The 18,713-nt window shown below is 34.7% G+C and overlaps 1 protein-coding gene and 2 long non-coding RNA genes across 4 annotated transcripts; 1 reads left to right on the top strand and 2 right to left on the bottom strand.

Moving 5' to 3' along the window:
• The first annotated feature begins 2,577 nt into the window (after window positions 1-2,577).
• On the top strand, window positions 2,578-4,352 carry LOC108805629 (uncharacterized). The gene is made up of 3 exons (XM_018577556.2): window positions 2,578-3,251; window positions 3,340-3,612; window positions 3,779-4,352. The coding sequence occupies exons 1-3, from the start codon at window positions 2,694-2,696 to the stop codon at window positions 4,043-4,045; spliced, it is 1,098 nt and encodes a 365-aa protein (XP_018433058.1). The 5' UTR covers window positions 2,578-2,693; the 3' UTR covers window positions 4,046-4,352.
• A 615-nt stretch (window positions 4,353-4,967) lies between these two features.
• Window positions 4,968-6,932, bottom strand: LOC108809575 (uncharacterized). The gene is made up of 3 exons (XR_008936037.1): window positions 6,710-6,932; window positions 5,735-6,271; window positions 4,968-5,659 (listed from the first exon to the last, which is right to left on the bottom strand). It is a non-coding gene; the product is annotated as an uncharacterized LOC108809575 (long non-coding RNA).
• Window positions 6,933-11,765: 4,833 nt separating this feature from the next.
• Window positions 11,766-13,043, bottom strand: LOC130496120 (uncharacterized). 2 transcript variants are annotated; one of them, XR_008935166.1, is made up of 3 exons: window positions 12,713-13,043; window positions 12,510-12,588; window positions 11,766-12,358 (listed from the first exon to the last, which is right to left on the bottom strand). It is a non-coding gene; the product is annotated as an uncharacterized LOC130496120 (long non-coding RNA). The 2 variants fall into 2 exon arrangements; XR_008935165.1 differs by having other exon boundaries at window positions 12,510-13,043.
• Between the last annotated feature and the right edge of the window lie 5,670 nt (window positions 13,044-18,713).

Genomic DNA, 18,713 nt, shown 5'->3' with positions numbered 1-18,713 from the left:
AACCATGAGTGTTTGGATGGATGAGTCGGCAGATATTTCTACCCTCTTGTTCTATCCACGATTGGACTGAAAGAATCTCCTTCTATATCTATCTAATTTAGTGTCGGTTCATACATATCTACACTTCTGAAACACTAAAAAGCCACATCTAATTTATATGAAAAACAAGTTTGGGTTCAGTTGATTCTACAGAATAATACATAGACATGAGATATAGTTTCAAAAACAAGCACTTATTGCTGCTAATAATGGGCCATCGACAAGAAAACAAATATGACCAAGACAACTTCCTGTGTACTTTTATATTCGAACATTTAGTTTGAAATGGTATTTGTATATATTTTTATAAACGCATCAGCAGTGAATTAGAATGTCAGCTTATAATGTATGCATATATATACGAATGAACTTACAAGGTTTGGATGATGATTGTTGTGTGATTCTTCACAAGCAAGCTTTACTGTACAAGAAAGACCACTGATGGGTCTTGTCAAGAAGAGGATACCAAGAGAGACAAAGAACGAACTGTTCATCAAGCATTGAAATCATAAAAACATTATCAATGTTTTTCTTTGGAAAAATGAAATTAGTTTGTGAGTGAGGTAACCCTCTTATGAACAGTCTCATACTTATAACAACATTTAATAATAACTACTTGAGACTAAATAGATACATAAGCGGACGACAGGTCCAAAACATGTGCGGGAAGATGCCACCGTGGTCAATGCAGATCATGAGGACATATAATAAGAAAATATATAGAAAGACTGGCTAGTTAACAAACATAAGTTTGTTTGACCACTTGGTAAAAGGTAAACGCAAACTTATATTCAACTTTTGAATAAGATCATCAGTTAATGGATGGTTTGTGCTAGAGATTGGATCCCAAAACCAGAGAGGAAATACCGTTTTCAGTTAGGGGTAAACAAGTTAAATCTACAGAATGAAGATTAAAGTTTCTTCATCAATCATGCATAACATATGCATTTAACAGCAAGTCATTCTTGAATATCTAGACAAGGGGAAAGAACCCTAAAACCTATAAACGAAAAGAGGCTAATTAAATGTTGCAATTATTTCTTGTCGGCAGAAGAAAGAATTATTAGATCTAAAGTAAGTCAAAGATGGTAATAGAGAAGATCATTAGATGAGGTAAGAAAAACCTAAAACAAGAAAACTGAAAAAAAAAAGAGATCAGATCTCAAGCAAGTCAAAAAACTAATGGTAGATGTGATGATAAGAAAGCCCTTACAATGGATCTTGAAGTTTCACCAGCTCTGATTTTTGGAGCTGTGTGAAAACCCTAGCTAGCTCTCTTTTTGAAACTTCTCCCAACGGAGTAGTGCTGAAACTATAAGGGACGAAAGTAGATTATAGAAAAAGGACAAGTAGGTAGATGTAGCCACTAGGAACTAGCTAGGTATTAGCATGTGGTGGCTCTAAGAAGGGACAAACAAAAAGAAATGATGATGTTAAATGATGAATGATGATGATGGTGGTGACGTTGGGTCATTGTCTTCATGGGAGTCAGGGCAAGCTAACTGTTTCTTCATCTCACCATATCTTACATAGATAGAGAAGGATAGAAAGAGAGAGAGACTCGTGTAAAAAAAAAATTGTGTTGGCTTTCAGAGGTTTTTGCCTTAAATTTATAATGATTTCTGATGGGAGAGAGCTAGGCCTGCGACTTCGGTTATTTCGATTCAACTCGGTCCGGTTTTTGTGCGTCACCCAGGTTCTTAAGGTTCTTTAGTTTTCTTTGTGGCTCACATTTAATGAGCGGTCGTAGAGCTCGAGAATTTAGATAATGTTTTTAGATGGTCAAGTCTATACGTTTTCTTATTCAATTTAAGCTCAGATTAAGCATGCATATGAATCTGATTCATATTATTTGTACACGGAGAATGATAAGTGTACACGAGATATATAACTAATCCCAAAAAAGTACTATTAGTGTAAGAAAAGAACTATTTTCGTTGTGAAAGAGCTATAAACTACATCCCAAAGTATTAACTACTGAAAATTGTCGTGAAGAATTCATTTTTTACTTCTTCCAGATTGGACTAACTCAAACAAACAAAATTCTTTAAGAAAAAACATTATTAAATACTCATGGAATCGCAGGTTATTATCAAATAGTTGATCTAAGTTTTTTTATTACATGTAATAAATCTTTACAATATATTAATGTTGGTTAAACTAAATGATAACTACTACCAATGATTACATCTTTCTATAAAGTACCTTGTTATAAGCTATTCACAGATAACGTTACGTAAATTAAATAAGTATATACATATCTCATACATTACAAGTTTCATCATCTCTCGCTGATAACAAAAAGATACAAAATCAGTGTACGATTCACATCATGTATTCCCAATAATTCACATAGAAAAAGATTACGTCGTCCTTGCAGACATCAAAATGACGATTTTTACCCCTGCCGACCTGTCATTTCCAAACCAAACAGAATAGTAATGGGCCTAGTAAGATTTCAAATGTTGTACACAATGGCCCAACCCGACTCGGATCAGTGAACCCCAAATCGAATTATCCGCCCGACCCGACTTTTCTCCAATTCGATCAGAAATCAGAAATGAGAAGAGCTCAGAACTCAGCAAAGGCGATAGCTTTTCCTTCGAGGGCTTGACTCCGACCCTTCACACTCACTCGAATCCGATCTACAAAAGATGGTGAAACCATCGGACTTCAGAGCAGTACACTCGTTTATCCGGTCACATTACACCCGGGTCAACCCAATCACCACCCGCCGGTCAATCCCACCCTCCAACGGCGTCGCTTCCCACCACACCTCACCACCACCACCCAAACCCCACTTGGGCTTATCTCAGATCCTCTCCTCTCCCACCAATCTCAACCAAAAGCTCCAACCTTTAGGTCTCCCTCGCCTTAAAAACCCAAACTTTACATTTACATGTGCGTTCAGGTTGCTTTCCACTAAGACCTCCGGGTTTCGTAAAGTCGATGGGAGCTTCGCGAGGAAGGTCGTCGACAAGCCTGTGAAGGCTGTTAGCTCTAGCTTCGCTAGGTACCGTGAGGCTATGGGGTTGCATGTTGATGCGTTCTGGAAGAAGAATAGTCTCGTCTTGTATGGAGCTGGTGGTGTGTTTGTGTGTATCTTCCTTTGGAGGATTATGTTTGGTATTGCGAGTACCTTTGTTGGCCTCTCTGAGGGTATGGCTAAGTATGGGTTCCTTGCTCTCTCCTCTGCCATCGTTGCCTTCTCTGTAAGTGTCCCATTTGTTTCAGTACATGACTTATACAATGTTGTTGTTGATAGTGGTTGGAACGTTTTGTTTGTTTAACTGATGATAGGGACTGTACCTGCGGTCAAGGTTTACGATAAATCCGGATAAAGTATACAGGATGACGATGAGGAAGATCAACACAGCAGCTGATATTCTTGAAGTTATGGGAGCTCCTCTGGCTGGATCAGATTTGAGAGCCTATGTGATGTCAGGTGGTGGGATAACATTCAAGAAATTCAAGCCAACGATTAGGAGCAAGCGTTGCTTTCTCCTCTTCCCTGTTCAAGGTTCTGAGAGAAAGGGACTTGTTAGCGTCGAAGTTAAGAAGAAGAAAGGCCAGGTAATAATAGATATAGGTCTCTTCTATCTCTCTAGCCTAGGACTGGATGTAATGTGGCAGATTAGAGCTGTTGTGAGTTGATTTAAGAATAGTTAGCAAAATATATGAGGTTTGGTTGTGAGTGGTGAGACACTCATTCATTGATATTTCTGGTTTGTTTCTTCAGTATGACATGAAGCTTTTGGCGGTGGATATTCCAATGGCGTCTGGTCCTGACCAACGGTTATTTTTGATTGGCGATGAAGAAGGGTACAAAGTCGGTGGTGGTTTAATCTCCGAGTTGAGAGACCCTGTTGTGAAAGCCATGGCAGCAACTAAGGAGTTCGATAATCTTGACAGAATCGAAGAGGAAGAAGACGCTGAGAGAGAGCTTGAAGAAGCTGAAAGAAAGCACCGTGAAGAGATTGAGAAGATTGAAAAAGAGAGCTCTTAAATTTCGTTTCTTTTTACTTCTTCCCTGGAATACTTGGAAAAGTTTCTTTCACGATCTCATCAGTGGATATAAATTATATAATTAGAGATGTCAAATGGGCGGGATAAAAATGGGCGGCCCGTGTCCAAATTGATATGGTCTAAAATGGGCAGGTCCATTTTGGTCCGTAACTAAATTTTTGTCCACATGGACAAACCCAATTATATCATGGACAATACTGGACTTAACCATTTGGACAATGGGCGGCCCAAAAATCTAAAATGTCTAGGTTTAGCAAATTGGGAAAAACTCAATATTTTTTTCGACATTTTCCTGAAGCCTAAAGGTTTGATTTATAACTGTTTGTGTGTGATTTTTGTTATGGAAAACATAATTTCTGCCAAAACTGAAAAACATAATTTTCCGCCAAAGCCGGAAAAAATATAGTTGTCTGCCAAAACCAAAAAATACAATTTTCTGCTAAAATCGAAAAATCAAATTTCCCGCCAAAACCGAAAAACCAAATTTTCCGCCATAACCAAAAATACAATTTCCCGTCAAAATCGGAAAAATCAATTTCTACCAAAACCGAAAAACCCAATTTCCCACCAAAACTGAATAATTCAATTTCCCGCCAAAACCGAAAAAACGCAATTTCCTGCCAAAACCAGAAGAAAAAAAACATAAATTTTCGCTAAAACTGGAAACACAATTTTCTGCAAAAACCAGAAAACACTATTTCCCGTAAAACCAGAAAACACACAATTTCCCGCCAAAACCGAAAACATAATTTCTCGCAAAAATTGGAAAAACACAATTTTTTGCCAAGACCGGAAAATACAATTTCTCGCAAAAACCGGAAAAACGTAATTTCTTGCCAAAATAGAAAACGCAATTTATCTTTTGTGAACTTGTGTGTTTTTATGAAGTCTAGAACATGAAGTTTAGAACTTGTATGAATTTTACTTATTAAAACTGAAAAATTGTGTTGTTTACATTAAGTGGTCATATAGGCCCATGGACAGCCCAACAAATGTAATAAATCATGGTCTTATTTGGTTTTGGTCTCATTTGGACATGGTTCTATTTGGGCTTCGACCAAATATGTCCAGTAAAAAAATAAAGCCCATTCGGACACGCCCAAACCGCCCGGCCCGCCCAATTGACATCTATAGATATAATAAAAGAACAACAACACCTTGAATCTTCTGAAAACCCAGTTTATGTTTTTTTTTTCCTGCTCACTTCTTGCATCACGTTTTTGATGTATATGCTACACTGATCTGTGTGATCTACATTGAATGTAGAATGACAAGCAAGGGCTACTCTCTGAACGATCTAGTGAGCTGTAGATCTATAATCAATTTATTGCAAATCAAAAGCAGCTGTGCAAGTGGTTTTACATACTGATACTGTTATAAAGTGAGGCTTGTGAAAAAAATGCACCAGATGTTTCTAAGATTCAGAATCTGTTGTTTCTGCATCACATTGTACCCCAAAAGGTCTCAATCTATTTGTGTTTGCTTCCAATGAGGGCATGTCATCATCACTCGAATCTATTCCACTGTCAAGGTCTTGCTGTGAGATGGGTATATGAGAGCGTTCATTAGCTAGAACTGGCTTAGCATCTCTGGCCTGCATTCACCATGTATAATCTTTGATAAACAAAACTAGATGCTATTGAGAAAGAAAGAAACAAGCTTTTAGTACCATTCAGGAGACTTTTGGAGGAGACGGAGTTGCTCAAAGAAAGACACAAGCTTTTAACTCAAATTCTTACAAAACTTCTAACAACTAAACTACGGCCACATAAGTCGAAATTAGGGACGTTGACAAAAAAAAAAGTCGAAATTAGGGTTTTGTAGTTTGATCATGGTCAGGAATATTATCATGATAGTGACCGCCACATGGCAAGCTCAACAAATCTCAGTCATCATCATAGCTCTCCTTCTTATGATCCCTGATCTGTTTTACTTTCATATGGATCATATATAACAACATTGCCATAAAAACCAAATGAGTCCTCTTTTCTGATCACTTGGGAGTGATTTTTTCTTGTGTTATTACACATTTGAGACTGACAAAAAGTCTACACTGAAGACATTAAATGAAAACCAAAAAGCCCCAGAAATAAAAACCCAAAACTTATTCAGTCACATCACAAAGAAAGTATACATCTTGTTTGATCCATCAGTTCTCTTCCGGTGCAGGTTTATCGATGAACGTCTTCTTTATCCAATCAAATGGCTGCGAATCATAAACAATGTTAGATACCAAAAAAATAAAAGAGTTATCAGAAGCTTAAGGGACTAATTAATCTATTCACAACACTAAATTAACATACAAAGCGCATTGTCAATGTCAGTAACAAAAGAGAATGCATGTAATGCTTTTAGCAAAAAAAAAGACCGAAACAACAACTAATGGTTCAGACTGAATAAATTGGTCGGAGAATCATCACAAGCTGTACATTGAAAAAAGGGCGTAATTTATATCAAAGTCACCGCCTTTTATGTAAAAGGATATTATATCTAACGAGATGGATGCAAAAAGTGCAAAATATCAAATCATCAACTTATAAAGTTTCCATCTTTCGTCAAAATCAAGCCAGCAATTTCACCAGGAGAGGTCATCCGTCAAACCCAATTTGAAAAATCAGGAGAAAGAGGCAGAGATTGGCTTTACTTGGACGACCCAGATGGCGCCGGCTACGGCGGCGACACCCCATCCTACGGCGGCCTGGATGTCCACCGGTTGGATCTTTGGGAGCTTGGGCACACGTCCTGGCATCACTGCTTCGATGTCTCTCTCTCTCGCTTGATATCAATCGACTTTGCCCCACTAACAGATCCTTACAGAAGAAATGACTAGATAATCAACGAGGTGCTGAGTTTAGGAACAGACGCTACTATTTAAAAACTTCGTGCCGTCTTATGTTTGAGAACCTGAACAACGTGGCGTTTTTACTGCAACAAAAGCCATCAATATTCCTAAAACTCTAAAAGCATCTCCAACTAGTGATATTTTCACCTTCCTTTGCTATAATAGAGATAAAAATATTTCATTTTCTCTTCATCTCCACCTCTAAAATAGAGTTTGTTATTTTTTACTCTATAAATAGATGAAGAAATAGCATTTCTCTACTCCATCTGTTTTTATATGTAAGTAGTTTTAGAATTTTTTCTTTGTATCACAATATAAGGTTGTTTTCAAAATCCAATGCAAAAAGTAATATGATAAAATAATATTTAAATAAAAAGTTGACAACAAAGTTAAAAAAAATACTTTGTTATTGGTTCTTTTTCTCTTTAATTAAATGCTAGAGTTATAAATGTCTTTTTCTAAATACTTATGCTTTTTAGGCAAAACTCTTTACAATAAAAAACATAGGGGGAGTATTATAGAGTCAAACTTCATTATTTTCAAAATAGTCTTTTAATTTTAAAACTTTTATAGTTATAACTAAAATAATTATTTTTATAGAGAAATACAGTTTTTGTATGAATATAATTAGTTTTTTGTTTACATAATAATTTTTAATAAAAAATTAGTTTAAAAATTCGTAACTTTATAAAAATATTTTAAAAGTTAAAAGTAAATAGGGCTAGCTATTAATTTTCATAAATAAGAGGAGTTTCTTGTAAAATTTAAATAAAATCTTTTAAAAATGTTCATTTATATAAATAAAAATAGAAAAATATATTAGAGAAAAAATCATTTATATTTTAGAGTTACTCTATTTTTTTTTAAAAAAGCAACACATTAGAGATGATATAAGCGAAACTACAATACGGTTTTTATTTCTTTGATGGTTGGCGTCTTACACCACTTCTGATATAAATATATAATAAGATAAATAAAATTATAAATAATTTTTATAAAAACATATGCTTTTAAAAAAATTCAGAACATATCATATGTAGAAAAATCTATATATTTAATATGTAAATTATGAAATTACATAGGAATACCTCTTAGAATTAAAGTTGGTTAAAATTTGGAGGAAACATATTTGTAATAAATAAAAGAAAAAACAAAAAACATGTATGTGCATGTATAAAAATAAAAAATGGTAAAATGATCATTAGTAGTACAAATTAGATATAGTATATCGTAGCTTATTTATTAATATATTTTATGAATTATCGTTTCTTTTTGGTAAAGTTCAACTTTCACTTTTAGATTTGAAAAGTGAACGCTAAATGGGATTCGGTCCAAAAAGTATTGTTGCATTAAATTTAAAATTCAAGAGGCTGCCGTACGTAAGACTAATTAAGGATGGGTACGGAGCGGATATCTTGAGTTTTAAGGATATCCGTAATCCGATCTGTTTCCTGTTAATATTTAATTTTTCGATTCGATCCGATTTGTAATTCTTCGAATATCCGGTGTTCCGGATATCCGCGAATATCCGAATTTTTTTCGGATATCCGATCTGATCCGTAAAAAAATAATAAAAAATTAAAAAAATAAATAAAAATAAAAGAAAAAGAAAAATCTGAAATAAAACAATAATATTTCATTACAATTTTTTTAAAATTACATATTTTCAAAAATTAATAACTAGATAATTAATTTAGTGAATATAACATTATAAAACTTATATATAGATATAAAAATATATATATTATATAATTTTATAAACATGTATACATATATATGTATATAACGGATTGGATATCCGTTTTTAAAAATATTAGTATTTGTGATTTACTTTGTCTTTAACGAATATTAAATTTTAGTATTTACTTCGATTTGTTAAGTTATGGATATTCGGAAACGAATATTTTGCATACCCCTAAGACTAGCGTAGTGGGACGAACGAACAAACAAAATAAACATATTATTACACTATGATGGAGAGGGCCACTATATATACCTTTTCTATAACTCTTATTTGATGTATTTTATTATCTAAGAATCCACATCATATAATTATTTGTTGACCAAAATATAAATATATATAAATATATATATATATATTATATATATATATATATTCTGTCCAAAGGGTGTAATCATTTTTTCTTCTTTTGACCTTTTGCTTAATTAATTATTCTTAAGATAAAGAATTCCCCAAATGGGGTATTCGCACGAAGTAAAATTCAACTTACATATTAAAAATTATATGTGCCATATTAATTTTATTAAAACAGTTTTAGCTCCGTGACAGAACATCATCCTGATTCCAGAGTAGGCTTTGACGATATATATATAGCAGTCCTTTAATCGAGGCCTCTTGATTAACTTAACTACTCTTTCTAATACAACTCAGCTTAACAGTAGATTAGGCACCGAGAAATATATTTTAAACAAGTTAAATTATTATTCTTATAACCACTAGATTCGATCTCCGCGCTACGCGCGGATAAGTGTCGAAATTATTAATTTTAAAATCATAAGTTTTGGATTTTGTGTGGGATTAGAGTATTATATTTTCCACAATTAGTTGAAATCTGATAGTTATTAAGTACTGTAACCAATTAAAAAAAGAGTAAAAAAGTTACGTATAGTAACGTAAATAATGTAAGAAAAAGTTTAATTTTTTTTTGACATCAAGAAAAAGTTTAATTATTCTGAAAAATAAAGTCTTTGATGTAGTCCATAATAAAAATAGTCTGAAGATAAAATTAAGTTAGTTAACTTTATTTAAATAGGGTTTTAAATGTAAGGATGTGCTTACATGTTTATTTATTTCATATTATCACTTATTATTAATTATTCTCAGCATATGAATAATGTGTTCAAGTGTCCTAACATAGATTTCTCTTTAACGAAAATGATCTATAAATTAGATTATATCATTAGTTTTTTAATAGAAACTACTTCTTCCATTGATGCAGTTTTGTTTTTTAAGTAATCAACTTAAAATTCTGTACATATACGTCTGTGCACAATTCTACAATAGCAAGTTTTGTTAGTGTGTATTTGTAAGAAAGCATCATAATACATATTCTTTATACAATGGTAGATTGAATGTAATGGCAGTTAAACATGGTTCAAATTTTATCCTCTCCCAGATATCTCAATAAGTTTGCTAATTCACACTTCCCTTCCTAGAAACTTTTCTATTGTTTGTTCTCAGAATACTATGTAGTCTCGAGCTTCCATCCAGGCCAAAATACTATGTAGTTCTCAGCTTCTATCCAGGCTGTTTCTGTGTAGGGAAAAACTTTTGCCTCATAACAATATATACAAAAGTTTTTGTTTCTTTTAAATATTGATCTTCCAATACCCTTTTCTATGAGTGTGCTTGTCTGTTTGTACATGTTTCGGTTCATGAGTGGAGTATGATATTTGGAAGATAACAATGGAGGCCTTTGTTTATCCGCTATTAACCAGTTGCAATTAGTGTATATACAATGCAGTTAACAATAGTAACCAAATTTCACTGAATGTAGGTTAGCATCGGCTCCGCTATGTTATGATCACATTCGAGACGTGGAAGCGGAACACTTAATGATTGTATTTCTAAGGTTCTGTGGTCGCAATCAGGTGGTGTCAGTTTTACTTTCTCTACATTTCCCTTTATTGAATGTACACGAGAAATCTATTGTGGGTTAATCTAGTGGAAATTCAAATTTATCTAAATATTGGTTTAGATGAAAATCAACGTAAATATACGAATATTTGTTTCCGTTTCTTATTGAGCTATTGATTCTTTTGCTTTAGAAAACAAAACTAAACCATCAAATGAATATTAGTATGTTGATATATTCCACATACTAAATTTCAATCTTAGCAAGTTATTATAATTTTAGTGTATGAAAAAGTTTAGTAAACTGAATCAGAGTTGTTAAGTAATTCTCATATACATGGTGGTGAACATTGTGCACTACCATAAATCTATGAAAGATAGTAATCCTTGTTGTAGAATGTTTCATTATTCAAAATATTTAAATTAAGTGTTTTTTTTTTGCGATTGGTTATAGTTTCAATTTTTAATGAACAAATTACTAATTCTTTTGGAATGTAGACATTCGGGATCAATAACATGTTTTATTACATTAGAAAATATTATTATAATTTAAGAACTACACATAATATGGGTAGTTTATTTTTCACTTTATTGTCTCAAATATCTTCCACCACATGTGTCAGTCATACACAAATTTTCTTAGAATTTTTTTTATCGGCTATCCATTTTATCTTGAATATTATGTAGAGTGTTTTATTAAAATTATAAAATATTGTTAATCTATACATAAAATAAGAGGAAAATTTTTAATTAGAAGAGAAATTTAAGCACATAATTTATTCATCTTTGTTATGTTAATAATTCTATTTAACATTTTTAATTAGTATTAAATATAACTTTCGGTTTCAATCAATATATTTAACATTAATATAAATGTCGAAGCGGATAATTTTTTCAAAGATGATTAAATTAATTTAAATTTTCATCTAACATACGTTTCACTATTTAAAAACCAGTGAATTACTGATCTCTCATATGTGCAAGAGGAAGGGGTCAAAAGTTCTTAGTTCTCTATTTTCAGTGAAGGAAATTCTCAAAATCATATCAAATGATTTGTTCACCATACGGTTCATCATGATCTGCAGATTTGAGACATGATACCAAAACGTAAGCTTAAAAATACAAAACTTGTAGGAAAAAAATAACAGAATATAAATATTGAAGGCTTTGCAATTAAAGTTTTAGAATTTACACGACGCCTTGTAATACTTTGATAAAAGCTGTGTGAAGAAGAAACTTTGAGTTTTTTTTTTTTTGATCAAATTTGTAAAAACTTTGAGTATCTTTTAGCTTAGCATTTACAGAGAGTTGCCAATATAGAAGATTACAGAAACCCTAAAGCACATAGCTCGTGTACTAACGACACGTCACAGTTCGAGATCCAAGAGCCCCAAATCTATTATGCAGCTCGATTTGATTCTTCAGCTTTGCCGTACCTTGACTGACTGTCACCTCCTCTATTCTTACCGTTGAGCTGAGCAGAGAAAGAGGACAGAACACTTAGTTTGTCTTGACTCTTCAACTTGACTTGGGGTTTTGTGAACAAAGCCTCATTCTGATGTATGGGATACATCTTTCTTGAAAATCTCATGACACAGCTCAGTGAAAGATCGTGTGCAAGGAAACAGTTTCCGAAGCACCAAAACACCACAAAAGCAGATAGAAGACAAAATAGAAATATAGATTTCTTGAAAGGCCACACCAAGAAACGCTTCTCTCACCAACTCCCCATCACAATCATCGAATGAAAACTCGTACATAGAGCCTTATGTTCTTTGTATTCTGATTAACCATGTCATCCTTCCGCATTGGTATGACTGGTGGGACATAAAGGATGCGGATAGCCTCGACCTCACCTTAAGATAAGAGCATTGCTAGTAAGAAAGTGTATGAACAGTATAGCATTAGTGGATCAACGTGGTGTTACTACTTTTTAATAGATAGAAATCATAACCTTCTTGTTTTACGGGTATAAACTATTTCAACAAATGGTTTCCCTCGACGCACCTCTGATGTGAAGAGGCATGATGCCAGTGGTCGAAATACCCAGGAAGTTTTTTGTAATGTTTTCACCTCTTTTGAGTTCCTGAACCAGAAACTGTCAGCACAATGTGTTTAGTTTTTTTTTTTGTTCTAGAAAGTATTCAAGGATTTTCGAAGATTCATATTTCAGTTAAATTTTACCTGAAGAAATGAAAGTGTTTACTTACCTTTCTAGTCCATTCGAAACTTGTCACTAACAAAGAAATGAGGCGGAGCACCAGCTGATGAAGAAGTCAACACGATCATATCTGATATTTACTCACCAGATTGCAAACGCAGAAATCCAAAGAGGCTTACATTGAGCAATGAGCGGCTTGCATCAGAAGGATTCCCAAGCAACCATCATGTCGAAAGTTTGACCCGAACGTTAATCAATAAGATGACATGTGACTCCGACATAGAGAGACTGCCCTGAAACAGCAGTAAGCTAGAAAGTTCTCATAACAATTTGTGGTCCAGCGACACTAAAGAACAAAAGACCACATCCCTCAAAAATCCTTAAACATCATATCTAACCTCTCATTGGAGAAATGAACCAACCTGCTTCTCAAAGTGTTTCCCTTTCTCGCCTGAAACCGAGGAGCCGGGTGACAACAGTCGCCTTACACCAACCAGCCTTCAACTTAAATTGAAGCTATTGAGACGACATAGTTGGAATTGAAGCTTTACAACATCTGGACTTTGAGATTTTGTAGCAGTGTAGGTCTACATCGTGGAGAAGAAACATATTTATACTCTAGAGCTTCAAGCCGTTACCTTTGATGATAATAACGATGTTTAATTGATAGAGAGTGGGATAGGTAGTGGGTTCAAAGTAAATGCTGAGATTAAAGGGATGTTACACAAAAATGGATGACGTTACAGGGGAGATGGCCGGAGTGTGAAGGAGGCGAAGAGTGACAGAGATTTTGTGGTCGTTTAGAGAAACCTCTAATAGAAGATGGGCCAAAGTATATTTTCCGGAATAGCCCAACAAACACCCAAATAGAAAGAAAGAAATTAGGAGAGAAAAAAGTCTGGGCTTCAGGGGCTTATCGAATATGGACGATGACGAAACACAAAAAAAACGTAGGCTTTGAAGCCCAAATGACGATGGCGTCGCATCTGACGTGGCAAAACTCTGATTTCCTATTAGACGATTTTTTTTGTCGACGTGGACAGCTTCCCCTTTGATCTTATTCCCCTTTTAATATAGTTAGATTTGTCTTTTTTGTCAAGAAAACCCCCCTAATCACCATTGACCTTTCTCACATCATCCCGGGAAGAAAATAATATCTTAGCTGTTCTATATTGATGTCTAAAGTCTTAAACATTGCCGTCAAAAAAAAAAAAAGTCTTAAACATTTTAATATAACTAGTGTCTATATACAATCTATACATTATTAATCAGTTGAGATATATAATGAAATGGTGGATTTGAATGAGCTTAACGAACAAGTGTGTTCGAATGGTGCAGCGGGAGAAAAGCTATGACAAATAAAATATTGGAACACATACTATATTGAATCTTTTCAAAAATAAAAACATATACTATATTGGTTCAAACATAGAGGAATACATACTCGAAGTTACTGAGTTCTGCTAGAACAAATAAAATTAAAACTGATTTGATCTTGTAGAGGCATCCAATATGAAATGGAGAAGAATGTATCTCTTGAACTTTGTTAACAGCGGATATTTACTGCGTTGATCATGAATATATTTAAATCTAAGTGAGAATTATGTGTCTTGTGAATCTCATAGCAGGTTTTGGCAGTGGCGGAGCTAGTGCTTTGTGAGGGTGGTCAAATGACCCATGTGGATTTACATTTTAAAAGAATTTACTTGTATTTTTTTCAAAAAACAATTGAAAAATGTAAGAAACTTAGCATATTGACCCATGTAATTTATGCTGGTTATGTAATTGACCCTATTGAAATGATTATCTGGCTCCGCCACTGGGTTTTGGTATAGTTTTTGAAAGTATTTATTATGAAATTTTTGTGCTATCAATCGCTCACTAAGAACTAGTATTAATATTTTATGATTAGTGAGAATCTAAATACGGTTTGTTTAGATTTTTTATACTCCCTCTGTTCCATTTTAAGTGGTGTTTTAGGATTTTTATTTTATCTCATTTTAAGTGATGTTTTCACTAATCTAGATAGAATTTAATTTGATTTGAATTTTATGACCAATTATAAAATACTGTATTTTTTATTATTGGTTAAACTAGTTTTATTTAATATATTTTTATGTTACCAAAACAAATTACATAAAAATATGTGTTCTCTTAATCTATGTGTAATAACCTAAAACATCACATAATGTGGAACAGAAGGAGTAATTGAAAAAAGTAAGTATATTAATGTGATAACTCTAGGAATAGTAAGCAACTAAATTGATTTGACTTGTGGAGTTTGATTTGCGAGTGGATGCACGAATGTGGACTGAATTTATTGCAACTCCGAGGAGTACCTAGTGGCACCTGTCCCCTCAGTGCCCTCACAATATCTCTCAATCACTAATCATTTTTCAAACAATTACTATGTTTTACCGTACTGTTTAAATTTGTTTTACACGTCAAGAAAATAAACCAATTCAACTACCTAAAAATTATAATACTGTTTATGAATTACGAAGAACGAATATATTTCTATAAAACAAAGCAAAATGAATTATATACTGGTCATATTGGTTTCAATTGGTAGAAGTTAGTACCCTTTTTGCTTTTAAAAGGGATGACTTCTACGAACATTCAATAGTTTACGTATTCTTTTTTTATCAAATAGTTTACAAGTTCTTTTTTTTTTTGTCACGGAAGTTTTGATTATAATAAAAGGATGGTCCAATGGGCCCTAGCCCATGTTTGCTACAGAGAGATGAAGCGACGTCTTTGCAAGACGATCACAGACAGAGTTTTTTGATCTAGAGACATGAAAGAAAAAGATAGAGGCGAAAGCAGTAGAGATTGATCTGATGTCGGAAACGACACCAATAATCTCTTTCCTCTGCGATTTGCCGTTGATGGCTCCAAGGAGCGTTGTGCAGTCGGTGTAGACCTTAAGATTTGAGATCCCGAGCTCTACTGCCCTTGAAAGGGCTGTTTTAACCGCCAGGGCTTCTGCGAGTAGTAGTGAGCCGACGAAGTCCACGGTGGTCGATTCTTCCTGCGCGATTGGTGAGGAGGAGTCCGATATGGTCCATGCAAGTCCAGCTTTTCTTCGATCCTTATCCCACGCTGCGTCTGTATTGATGATAGTCGCTGGCTCTGGTGCTGTTGTTACTGCCGTTTCTCGACCGGTTTGCGATTGAGAGGTAGATGCTTGGATCTTCTGTTGAGCTAAATTCCATTCCTTTGCTAATGCTAATCTTTTTGTTGCTGTTTCTGCAGAGGTGGAGGTTCTGTTTTCAAACAGGAGAGCGTTTCTTGAGATCCAAATCGCCCAACAGATCCAGGGCAGTATAGTTTACAAGTTCAAGTAGCGACAGTTTCATGAAATAAATAGTATTATCCCAACATTTTAATTCAGTCTATAATTCACAGAGTATGCTTTATAACAAATAAATAAGCACTGCCAATTGCCAAAATGATGAGGCCCAAGCAAGCTGTAGCCTGTAGGCTGCCATAGCTAAGGTGTAACTTGTGAATTATTATTGTAAAATTCCTTTAAGTATAACGTTTAAAGCTCGCTGGTTAGCAAAATGATAAAAAGTAATGCTAGTTTTTTTTTGCTAAAAAAAAAAAAAAAAGTAATGCTAGTTCTACAAATATAAAAAATAGAACAAGGTTGCTTTATTATATTGAGATTAATCTAGATTACTATGTTAAGATCCGAACAAAGCGGCCACACCAGCCACCACAACTGATAGTTTAGTAGTGAATCAATCCATTAAAAACTTCAAAAGGTTAAAGGGAGAATTACCAATTGTGACTCAAAACTTGGAGTCAAACCCAAAAGAGTACCCCAACTTGGGTCAAAGGCAAAAGTAACTTAAAAGGCTATTGAAATTACAACTATCTCCTTGTGAACAAACAAAAAAACGGATTTTTTTTTACGTTTCTACCCCTCGCAAGTCGTCTGTAAACAGACGACTTGAAAATAAGTCGTCCAGACGACTTTAAGTTAAGTCGTCTGGACAGTTATTCTTAAACATAATTTAAAAATTTTGTAAAAAATATTTTGATAAGTGAAAAATTGGAATTATGTAATTAACATATGTCTTAAGAGATATAAATTAATATATAACAAATTTCAATTGTTTTCAGCCCAGATGAGTGAAAGTAGTGAGTCATGATATTCTTTAGTTTATGTTTCATCAACATATGTTGTAGTATTGTATGTGTTCTTAGGGTTAGATTTTGGAAAGCATTAAAACCGTTTTTGAAAATTTTTAAAATTACCTAGGCGTGTTCGTTTCTGTGTATAGTAAACACTATTGAAGTATAATTTGATTTTATAACGTGGTTAGTAAGTTAATTTAGTCATTTTAGTTTAGGGGTTCATTTTAGGGTATTGGACGACTTAATATTTAGTCTTCTGTTCCCAGACGACTAAATATTAGGTCGTCTGATGTACATTATCAGCCAGAATAAGTCGTCTAAACCGGACCAAACCTTAAAGTTTACCAATGTACTTTTAAAGCTAACCGGATTATTTACCCAATATATAAGGTGATTTTTTTTTTTTTTTTTTCATTTTCCGCGAACAGAAACCCTAACAGTTCTCTCTCACCGGCGATATCAAAGGCGATTCGAATTCCCACTATTTCCGAACAACCATCGTTCTCAACGTCGGCTATCTATCTCACTTCATTCTCACCGTTGTCGCCGCAGCTTCTTCTAACCCTAGCGCCGCCGATTCCTCTAAACCCTAGCGCCCCCGCTTCCACTATTTCCGAACAAACCGTCGCCCTCGCCACCGTGCTCACCAACGTTCTCACCGCCGCTTACTCTAAACACTAGCTAGCACCGCCGTTTCTTCTAAACCCTAGCGCCGCCGCTTCTTCTAAACCCTAGCGCCGCCGCTTCTTCTCTGTAAACCGTAGCGCCGTTTCTCTGTAAACCCTAACGCCGGTAAGTCATCAAACTCGTGGAAAAGATGAACATAAAACGTTGTCTCTTTCAATTTACTCATTCTCACCGTTTCACGTTTATTTTTTCAGATCTATAACCACAATGACGAGTACTCGAACTCCTTCTGCGACTAATCAGGTCCGCTTGAAATTTTTCTACTGGAAGACTTGTAAGTAAGTCGTCTGGAAAGTCTTCAACCTGGACGACTTAGTACGTCCATTTGGAAGACTTTCCAGACGACTTAAATATAAGTCGTCAACTAAGTCGTCCAGTTGGACGACTTTCTAGACGACTTATATTTAAGTCGTCTACTAAGTCGTCTGGAGTAACAATTAAGGCGTGATTGATTTAGCTTGTGTTCTGACTTCTATTGTTGTCTTTGATTATTTTGCAGACAAAAAGGATGGATATTCCAGAACTCCCCCGTAGGTTATACACATTAGGGGAAGAGCCAGAACCCCACAATAGCATTTCGTATCATACGGATAACACGAAGTTGCATACTGCTCTTAGGGAAGCTCTCACTGATGCTGAATTTGAAGAGCTCAAGGAGTCGAGATTGGGAGTTTTCATCAAGTTCAAGGAGCAGGGATTTGGTTGGGCTTCAAGGCTGGTTCACCACTTGCTCGGTTTAAAGCTGGACATTAAGAAGAAGTACGAGATGTGGTGTCTCGTTGGTCCAGAACCTGCGAGGTTTTCACTGTTAGAGTTTGAAAACATCACTGGTCTAAACTGCGACTACATCGAGGACCTTGAGACACCAGAATGTGAAGTTACCCCACAGATGGTTTCTTTCTGGGAGATGATGGGAGTTCATCGGGAAGCTGGGCCAAGTACTGATCAGATAATAGCAGCACTGAAGAGATGCGGGGATTGGTCCAGGGAAGATCGCAAGCGACTCGCGTACCTTTCCATCTTCACTGGATTCATTGAAGGGAAAAAGTTCTCAAGCGCTACACGAGCTACTCTCGCAAGGCTAGTGATGGATTTAGAAAGGTTTGAGAATTATCCATGGGGGAGAGTCGCGTTTAAGGTGCTGATGGACTCTTTGTGGAACAAAGATATTACTGGCTGTTACACCGTGGATGGCTTTATACAAGTTCTTCAGGTCT

This window comes from Raphanus sativus, chromosome 6, assembly GCF_000801105.2.
Source record: "Raphanus sativus cultivar WK10039 chromosome 6, ASM80110v3, whole genome shotgun sequence".
Classification (NCBI taxonomy): domain Eukaryota; kingdom Viridiplantae; phylum Streptophyta; class Magnoliopsida; order Brassicales; family Brassicaceae; genus Raphanus; species Raphanus sativus.
This window is presented reverse-complemented; position numbering and strand designations above follow the sequence as displayed.

Excerpts from the sequence above, each read along its gene's own strand:
- LOC108805629 (XM_018577556.2), top strand. The coding sequence starts at position 2,694 with ATGGTGAAACCATCGGACTTCAGAGCAGTACACTCGTTTATCCGGTCA. Across the intron at positions 3,252-3,339 it reads CTGCCATCGTTGCCTTCTCT|GGACTGTACCTGCGGTCAAG; the intron begins GTAAGTGTCCCA and ends AACTGATGATAG. Across the intron at positions 3,613-3,778 it reads TTAAGAAGAAGAAAGGCCAG|TATGACATGAAGCTTTTGGC; the intron begins GTAATAATAGAT and ends TTGTTTCTTCAG.